The sequence below is a fragment of the Penaeus japonicus genome, unplaced genomic scaffold (genome assembly GCF_977035675.1).
Source record: "Penaeus japonicus unplaced genomic scaffold, GWHDUDI00000001_assembly GWHDUDI00000009, whole genome shotgun sequence".
In the NCBI taxonomy this organism is placed as follows: domain Eukaryota; kingdom Metazoa; phylum Arthropoda; class Malacostraca; order Decapoda; family Penaeidae; genus Penaeus; species Penaeus japonicus.
Genome location: NW_028234411.1, coordinates 4095029 through 4104939, shown reverse-complemented (window position 1 = coordinate 4104939; position 9911 = coordinate 4095029). Strand labels below are relative to the sequence as shown.

General features: G+C 38.9%; 1 protein-coding gene across 50 annotated transcripts in view; it reads left to right on the top strand.

Annotated features, from left to right (window-relative positions):
* Ufd4 (ubiquitin fusion-degradation 4-like) overlaps positions 1-9580 on the top strand; it is a 140684-nt gene extending 131104 nt beyond the window's left edge. For 24 of the 50 annotated variants that reach the window (XM_086539563.1, XM_086539543.1, XM_086539544.1 and 21 more), the window contains 11 exons: positions 806-1002; positions 1293-1442; positions 2046-2181; positions 2488-2728; positions 2945-3168; positions 3441-3526; positions 3771-3904; positions 4087-4240; positions 4920-5503; positions 6065-6755; positions 6936-9580. In XM_086539563.1, coding sequence (XP_086395689.1) covers positions 806-1002; positions 1293-1442; positions 2046-2181; positions 2488-2728; positions 2945-3168; positions 3441-3526; positions 3771-3904; positions 4087-4240; positions 4920-5503; positions 6065-6755; positions 6936-7073 — 2735 coding nt within the window. In that variant the 3' untranslated portion in view covers positions 7074-9580. The remainder of the gene's footprint in view (positions 1-805; positions 1003-1292; positions 1443-2045; positions 2182-2487; positions 2729-2944; positions 3169-3440; positions 3527-3770; positions 3905-4086; positions 4241-4919; positions 5504-6064; positions 6756-6935) is intronic. The other 26 variants (XM_086539562.1, XM_086539537.1, XM_086539561.1 and 23 more) reach the window with 3 other exon arrangements.
* The last annotated feature ends 331 nt before the right edge of the window (positions 9581-9911 follow it).

Here is a 9911-nt window from a genome sequence, read left to right as displayed (position 1 = left end):
ACTTTTTGTTATAATTTATTTAATTATCTTATATTTTTTCTTGTTCAGTTTTTAATTGCTGAAGTTTTTGAGGAAATGTATTATATGATCATACAGATTAATATTTGAAAAATTTCATACGAATCTTGTATTCTTATGTCATATGATTATATCATGATGTTTTTTTCATGATATATGCACAATTAGAGATAAAGTAGAACACTTATTTTATCTTTCCAATGAATTTATGTCATGGTAATGCATCTTTTGTTATTTTTGACATAGCTTTTGAGATGTTAAATTATTAAACTTTATGTCTGTTATAACTGGAAATAGAAATGAGATCTTAGTATTTGTATTTCCCTTCGTATTCTAATGTATGTTTTTTTTTTTTTATGAAATGGAAAAAAAAAGTGTAGATACATGTCAGAGGTCATTGGAGAAGGTATCCCCTTTGTCATTCAGAATATTTGATATAGTTGAGACCACAGTGAGCGGAGGCTTAATGCCAAGAAATTTCAGGTCATGACAGGTTTAGATATTAGTCTGTAACAGAAAATCCTTGATGCCAGTTGTGTGTTCAGTAATAAAGCTATTGTTTTCAGCTCTTAATCACTTTTTTTCAGGGTAATATAGTCCATTGTAGGTTTTGATGTTTCTCCTCTCTCTATAGATGTATCTGTTTATTTTTAAGTGATAGATCTCATTAATGTTTTAAAAGTAATTAGATGTTAGGATTTTAGTTATTTCCAAGCCTGTGGATAGTAAGCTTTCCCAAGGGTAAGGATTCCAGTACTGATGCCTGCTATGCCATACCCCTACTCAGGATCTGGTCTGCTGAGCACAGCGCAGAGTTACCCGACACTGACCTCCAGCACCACCTCAACTACCTCCACCACAACCACTGGCGCTGCGGCCTCCTCCACCACCAACCAGCCCTCCACCAACCTGGCCACCTTCCCCCACGGGCTCACCATGAGCCTCACCTCGACGTCCAGCGACTCGGAGCAAGTTAGCCTAGAGGTAGGTGCAGTCCCTCTGTTTTATTTCGTGATGCGTTTAGGGGTTGCTAGATGTTATGTTGGTCCTTTATCCCAGCTCAGAGTAGGGGGGACTCTGTGAAATCTTGAAACTCCTTTTATGAATGCCAGAACGTTAGATTTCTTCTTATATACGATACTGGTTTAGGGCCACTCACTCAGACCCTCAGGACTTTTGTTCTGTTTTTGATATTTCGTAGTTTGACCTGCTTGATTATGGATTAAAGAAGACAGTTTTTTCAAGGGATGATACATCAGTCCTTCCACTTTCAGGATTTCCTTGAAAGCTGTCGGGCAAGCACACTCCTTGCAGAGTTGACAGATGATGAGCTGCCAGATCCTGACGATGATGAAAATGATGATGATGACAATGATGACGATGATGATGACTATGAGGAAGAAGAGGAGTGCTATGAAGTCAGTGTAAGAATAGAATGGAATGCTTTAGTTCATCAGTTTGGTTGTGTGTTTATGTTTATTCATTTATAATTTTTTTTGTTTTTTTTGTTCAGATTTGTGTATTTATTTTACATTTATGCTTGCATATTTGCATTTTATTATTTATTGTCAGTTGTCTTCTTTTTGAGTGTTGGAAAGTTTGCTCCTAATGATAATAGATCTTAGTTGTTTTTGCCTTCTAAACTGAACAGTTTTTTAACTACTCCACGTTGGGCATTTTTGCTAAATCATATCACTGATTTCTTCCTTTCGTTGAAATTGCAAACTATTTATTCCTTCAGTTATGATGACATATTTTAGCAAATACTAATTGGTATTAATTTGCCAATATATTGTATATAGATTAATATGTTGTATCATAAGTCCATAAAATAAAATGCTTGATATAGACTAAACATAACTATTGCTGCTGTTTGAATACTTAGCATGTATACAATTTTTATAATTAATTTTTTATTCTGTTTTTATTTGAGATGAGTAATACAGAATTCTGCCACTCTGAAGCCTTGAGGGCTTCTTGAACAGTGGCTCCAGCAGGACTTGGGGCAAAACAATATAGTGATATAGATTTCCTCGTTCCATCAGGTCCGCAACGGCAAGAGAAGAGGATGGGATGATGAGTTTGTCATAAAGAGACAGTTCCCAGCTCTCATTCCAGCCTTCGACCCTCGTCCAGGACGCACTAATGTAAACCAAACACAGGGTAAGCAAAGGGTTTGGTTGGGAGTTTGGTTGCGGAAGTTTATGTTGCCATTTTGCAAATAGGTTGTACTGGACTTTTTTATATCACTTATCTGCAACAAGTTTTTTAGACATTTATGAGGGTAGATTGTATATTTGGTCAATTGGATTTAATGATTTTGTGGTTTGTGGGGAAAATATACCAGTAAAAAGTTACAAGATCTGGGAAAAAATTGATAAATATGATACAGCAAGATAGATAGGAATATTATTAATTTATTGCACACATTCAGTTTGTTGACATGTCACCTGTATTACATATACACAGACCTAGAGATCCCAGCCCCTGGCACAGAGGACCACCTATGCGACGCGCCAACAGAGGTGGTGAGCGGCCCTCGACTCAGTCTCACCTTGCGGGGACCCAACCTCCCAGGGATCCCGGAAGTTGATGTACCCATTACCAAGAGTTCTTCAACCATCTTCAGCGTTGTTCAGACTTTAGTGAATGCTGCCAATTTCCCGTCGCGGCAGGAGAGATTGAGACGGATTTGGGAGCCAACTTACACGTGAGTAGAAGTTGTCCTTTTTTTTCTTTCTCTTTTTGTTGTTGTGTGGGTTGTACATTTTATAATTCTTTATTATCCCTTTGTTTTATTTAATCTTCTTTTAGCTTTCTTTAGAAGATATGAAAAGGAAGTGTCAACAGATATAACCTCTATTATTCAGATTTTTTCTGTCGCCATATGCCAGTTAACTGCAAATAACCATACTCTCAATTTCAGTCTTGTCTACGGTGAAGCCCGGGAAGACGAGGGCACAGAAGGGGAAACCTCTGGCCACCAGTCCTTCCAGCGTCGCAGTTCCCGAACCAACATCCTCACTGAAGCGTCAGGCTCGACTCACCCCGGCAGCACCAGCACCACAGCCACTGGAGATCCCTCGGTGGAGGATGTGCTACAGCTGCTCCGTCAATTATTTATTTTAGGACAGGATAGTGCTGCGGCAGGTGTGTCCATGTGCCTCTGTGTATTTGTTGTTATTGTCATTTTATTATTATTTTTGGGGAACAGTGTGGATGGTTGAAATGTGTCAATGGCATGTTCATCTGTTATTCCTTAGATGTATGTAATGGGTTTGTTGACTAGAAGAAATGTATAGTCTAATTATGCTTCATATTTTGTGAGTTATTTCTTGCAAGATGTAAGTTTGTTTGAATACTTGTAGATGATATTTACTATGCTTCTTCAGAAATATATATATTACCATCTCCTTTTACAGAAAAAACAGATTCACCAATGGATACATTAGGAGTAAGGTGTGAAGAGTTTGAATCCAAGAAAGTTGGAAATAAGCTAGTCCAACAGGTTAGTAAAAATCATGGTCGTAGTTTGATGTTTTATTGATTAATGAGTTTGTGCGTATTGTTTAGCTGTCTTGATTCTCTTTCAGTTGATCAATTTAAATAAGGTTCATGGGAATTTCAGTACTGAGCTTTAAGTATTCTCTAATATTTCCTGTTTGATAATAAGAAGTCATGGACGGTATTCTTGTGTAATAAACGGGACGAGCTGAATGTGAAATTTTTTAACTATTGACTTTTTTTTCCAGGTGGGAGAGGCTGTCGTCCTTGCCTGTGGTGCACTTCCATCGTGGTGCGAAGACCTGACCTATGCCACTCCCATGCTATTTCCCTTCGACACTAGACACCTTTACTTCAACTGCACTGCATTTGGTCCAGAGAGGTAAGAAATTCCATTATGAGTGATGTTGATGCTGAGAAGAGGAATTTAAGGTTTGTTTTTGAGATATTGGGGTAAAGGAGATTTTCAAAAGAATAGAAACAACAGAAATTACATGGCAATTGTAAGGCTGTAATGATGATGACGATGATGATGATGACAACGACTTTAATTCCCTTCCTTAGGTCCTTGGTGTGGCTCCAAAGTCAGCGTGACGTTAGTGTCGAGCGCCGTGGAGGCTTAAGACGAGATGACCCACACGAGTACCGGGTGGGTCGACTTAAGCACGAAAGGGTCACCGTTCCTCGTGGCCCCAATCTTCTGCAATGGGCTCAGCAGGTGGGCAAAAGGGAGATTTGTTTCAGTAAAATTTTTAAGATTTTGTTTTCCTTTTTTTGGTTTAAAATCAGAAGAAGGAAGTGGTTAAGAATGGATGATTTAGAAGGTGTGTGAGGTTTTGAAAATGATATGTAACCATTCCATGATGGGCACATTTCACAGGGGGTCACTTTAGTACTGCATTTTTCCTATTGTTGAAATTGCCACCTATTTATTTCTTCACTTGTGTAACTATGTCTAATTAAGTGCTAATAAGTATCACTATAATTATACACAAAATAGACTCCTATATTTTACCACAAGTCTAGAAATTGATAGAAAACACACATGCCTGAAGATAACAACCATAAGCTGCACATTTTAAAGGGTTAAGGGAGCAGGAGCAGAAGTGTGCTAGTTGATGAATATGTCAGTGTGGTGTAAGAACAAGTCCAGAAGTCCTTGCTAGAAAATAACAGAAAACAAACAGATCTTAATATGCTCATCCCAGGCACACAACATAATAAGTTGTGGTTGTCTCGGAATGGTTGAGATTAATGATCCCAGACTTCCAAAGAATGGTTTATAGACTTAAAGGAAAGTGTAGAAGAGAATGACAGTTAAATCTTCTGATATTGGAATTTGAAATACTGCTGCCATTCTGTGTACTCGTTATTAAGCCTTACCTCAATTCTTCTAGGTCATGCACATTCACGCAGCACGCAAATCCATTCTGGAGGTTGAGTTCCGTGAAGAGGAGGGCACCGGCTTGGGCCCCACTCTGGAATTCTATGCACTGGTAGCAGGGGAGCTGCAGCGTGCCGACCTTGGAATGTGGCTGTGTGACGACCAGACTGCAGACCCCATCACCCCCCCAGCTCTCGACGGTGGAAACGGGAATGGGGATACGCAGGCCAGACCCCCAGGATATTACATCCGTCGCCAGGGAGGCCTCTTCCCTGCTCCCCTTCCTCAGGATAGCTCTGTTTGTGACAAAGCTGTTGAACTTTTCACCTTTTTGGGGATATTCCTTGCCAAGACCTTGCAGGATAACAGACTTGTGGACTTGCCTTTGTCTCGTCCTTTCCTCAAACTCATGTGTCATGGTGAGTTTGCCAATGTGAAGGACCGAGGCATTGCTGGAAGCGCTATCAAGCCTCGTGGAGGATTGTCTTCTCTGCCTGCAGAGGAAGATCTCATGACCTCGTCCATCATTAGCGAGGAGAGCGAGAAGGAGTTGGAATTAGACCCTCCTAAGTATCGCATTGCAGATACTCAGCCCTGGTAAGTGTAAAATCAGATCATTTATTTATTCATTCTTTTATAAGATTAACCCAATGGGGACAGGGTGTCAGACGAACTACTGGCAGTCAGGATGGGCAATTTCTGATGCCACTGACTAATAGTTAATGGGATTGGGAAAATGTTTTCTCTGTCCTCTAGGGAGTGCAGACTTGCCTAACGAATATTTTCCCTTAAATCCATTACAAAACAAGGGTTTAGGCTGATTTTGGAAAGTTGTAGCTCTGAAACTAGCGCCAACAGAGTCATAATACTTCATGACTGTGAGTGCACTTCAACTGTCATGTCTTGTGTGCAATGATACCCTTCTTTTAGTCCTAGCTGGAGCCATCATGTATTTCAATACATCTGTCTGCTGTGGATTAATGTATTTCTTATTTATTCATATTTACCGAATTGATTCATATGTAATGTCAGTTGCTAGCTAATTATATTCAGGATTATTGATCATGTTCTAGAAATATTTTATTTTTATTTTTTTTCATAAAGAGAGGTAAATGCCATTGAGAGTAATTCTTACCCCCTTTTTATCTTCTTGCAAAGGTTTACTGGACTGCTGACCTTAGAGGACTTATGTGAAGTAGATGAAGAACGTGGAGGATTCTTACAGCAGCTCAAATCCCTCGTGGCCATCAAGCAGCAGATTGTCAACGATACATCCATCACAGAAGAGGATCGACGCCTCCAGCTTCACAACCTGGCCCTTCCATTGCCAAGCAGCAGCCAGGGAGCAGGACCTCCAGCAGTCAGGCTAGAGGACCTGTGTCTCACTATGCAATATGCTGCTCCATCACGACACTTGGGTTACACTTCCATCGAACTCAGGTCAGGAGGGTCCGACCAGGAAGTGACCCTAGACAGTGTGGAGGATTATCTCGACCTTACCTTGAACTGGGCTCTGGAGAGTGGCATTAGAAGGCAGTTGGAAGCTTTCCGGGCAGGATTCTGCCAGGTGTTCCCACTGAAGAAACTTGGTGCATTTAGTCCAGATGAGCTCCGGCTGATGTTGTGTGGTGACCAGGCACCCATGTGGACGCGAGAGGATATCTTGGCCTACACCGAACCCAAACTGGGATACACGAGAGACTCCCCAGGATTCCTGAGATTGGTGAATATTCTCGTAGGACTGACTGCAGAGGAACGAAAAGCCTTCTTGCAGTTTACAACAGGATGCTCCTCGTTGCCCCCTGGTGGACTGGCCAATCTACATCCTCGCTTGACTGTGGTTCGCAAGGTGAGATTTCCTGACTCTCATCACTTGATTCTTCTAACTATTTGGATATGTGGTTCATGAATCGTTTGAGAATATTATTTTGCATTTTCATATAATGGTCAAGATGTTGATTTTACAAGAATCTCTGTTCTGAGAATTATTATTTTGATTTAACTAAGCAACCCTCTCTTTGCCCCACAGGTTGATGCTGGTGACGGCTCCTACCCGTCCGTAAATACATGTGTCCATTACCTGAAGTTACCAGATTACTCTTCTGAAAATATAATGAAGGAAAGGCTCCTTGCAGCCACGCGTGAGAAGGGCTTCCATCTCAACTAAATAAGGATAAAGACTTTACGCTCAGGTGATTGCATTAAGAGTATGATAATTCAATAGATTTTATGAAAGAAAGAAAAATTCTTGTATTCATGGACAAAATCATCATATTGATGGACGAAAAATAAATAGTACATATATATCAGGGCCAAATTTTAAGAAATGGGAGAAATTCTTAAACATTTCTGGACTATTTGGAGCAGTAATTTGCAGACCAAAATTAGTGTTAAGTGAAAAATTTCTTGGAGAAAAAAATGTTTATCTGTGTCCTTGTGGCTGGTAGAAAGAGAAAGTGAACAAGTGATATAATATTCTGAAGAAAAAAGAAAAAAAAAAACAGACTTGCTTGGAATTTTGAGTGTGGCATGATTGCTGCCAAGGATTCAGTAATTACTCTTACTGACTTACAAACTTACAGAGGAAAAAAGAAAGAAAAAAAAAAAGATGAAACAACCCGCAGAACCAGTTGTCAACTATCAAACCAAGGAAACTCAGCTTTTATGAATTCAAAAGAACGTGTCTGTGTTCTGAAGTCTGCGAGATGAATTTGCACAGTGTTCTATGTCATGTTAAATGTTCCCTGGTGGAGCAGAGCACATCTTGATAACTGTTATCAGTGACATAAACTGACTTCCTTTGCCACCTGGACACCACCCTATACATCGGAATCATTCACCTCGTTAGTCAGCCCCCATTTGATGAAGGATGAAAAAATCTGTTATGTTGTACATTTGGGTGTGATGTGTGTGAATGCTTTGCGGAAACCTTGGCCAGAGTAATATTGCACAAATGTTTTCATGCCATGTGATGCATTAGACTTAACAACCCTGATGTTCTGACAGGTATTGATACCATGCAGGCTGACAATGGCCAGTTGTTGTTTTATGTTGTCACTATTAGCTTATGTCTCTCTGTGATACTGATGTTGAAGGCATTGCATAGGCAGCAAATTGTATATAGAGGTGTACATCACAAATATGCCACTGTAACAGTGATGTGTCTTTTAAGTAGCATCTAAGCATCCATGATTCTGAGTAAAAAAATAAAAATAAATGGGGGGGGGGATGATATTGTTGATTAGGTGGTTGTGTGGTGGAGTAGCATCTTGTTGTGGTTATGTTAGTGTCAGCTGTTCTCACCTTGGCTTGCTAGGAAGGATCTCATGAGAAAGTAAGCATGATTAAACATTCACAGTAGCTGATGCTTGTATGTGCATTTTTGATATATGAAAGAAGCAACCCAGGCATATCTTCTCTCGTAAGTAATACTTGATCCCTGGCATTTTGTGTCAAAATGTATGATTTTTCTTTTTCTTTTTTTTTCTTTTTTTTCCTTTTTTTGGCTGCCTGGACAAGTCGGCACTCTTCTGTGGTTACACCAATGATAGGCAAAGTTCTTTCACCTATAGCCTCAAGCAGTGTAGTGTATTGTTTTTATTTGAGTCATTTACTAGCATTTTGGTTATTTTATTTTGAGCTTTGTGCATAACTTTGTTACATGTTACATGGCTCCTCTCATTTTTTACGTTGTCACTAGTACAGGCTGACAGTTATTGACGTTTATGCAGATTGTCACATCATAGTCATGCTCTGTGTTGTGCCTTATTATTTCCTGTTTTTGTTGTCAAGACTTTTTCTATTTCATGATTTGGTGTACTGAATTTTTTATTATGCTGTATTGTAGATAGTTAAAGTATTGCAAATGGTTTTCTGTTGATATATTTGGATATGAACTTTGTGCAGTGAGGTTTTGAGAGAACTTTGATGGGGAGAAAAAAAAAATTAAAAGTCTATATAAAAAAAAAAGGTTTATCTAAGTCATTACACAGAAATTATAATAATTGACCTTATCACTTCACGGACTTACGATTTCTGCGGAAATGCAGACGTGAAGTGAGCACATTCTTGGCAAGATGGAACAATGAACAGTAGAAGATACGGGGATTTGGCCAACAATTCATGCTCATATGTGAGTCCACTATTGCCACCAGTCGAGCAATGAGCTCATTATCTCGGAAACATTGCTCCTGCTGCAGTTTGATTTTCATGTATATGTCGAAGCAAGCTTGTGTGTTAGAATGCATGAGAAAGAGTTTAGAATTATATTTTTGACATATTGCTAGATTATCTTTTGAGTTACCTTTCACTGGTTTCGTTTTTTTTTTTTTTCCCCCAGCAATATTAGTGCTCATAGTTGGAGCAGACATTAAAAGGTTGGCTGTTCAAAATGCCCTATCAAACTATACTCTAGAACGAGTGAATTAGCTCTGAATCGTGATATTGGTTGGTGCAGCCTTACATTTGAAAGCTGAGTTATGTTATGCCAGTCTGTTGATGCATAATGCATGGCAGGCACAATCCATTTAACTATGTCTAGGTTCAAAGTGCCTGTACATTGTAATGATGTACTTATGGTGGATCTGTAATGCTGCATATATATAGATATATATATATATCTGTGAAAAGAATATTAAAAAAAATAAATAAAAAAAAAGTTCTACATACAGTACTGTATTGTGTTTTCTTTCTTACTTTCAGCTGCGGGTTAAGCCTCGTTACAGGATATTTTAATTAGTTGGTCCTTACGGAGGCATCTGAATGGACTTATTGCAAACTCAATTATTGGTAATATATTTACATATTTTTTTTATTGTATTCTAACACTTTATATACACACAAGAGAATGATTGATTGAAGAGTTTTAGAATAAGAAAACCATAAAAGAATATAGCCTGATTCTACAAGGGCTTAGAATCGTTATAAAAATGGTGTGTTATACAATACAGAGGTCTTTAGTATTCCAGTAGCGGAAAAAAGGGAATTACTTCAATAAATAACAAAT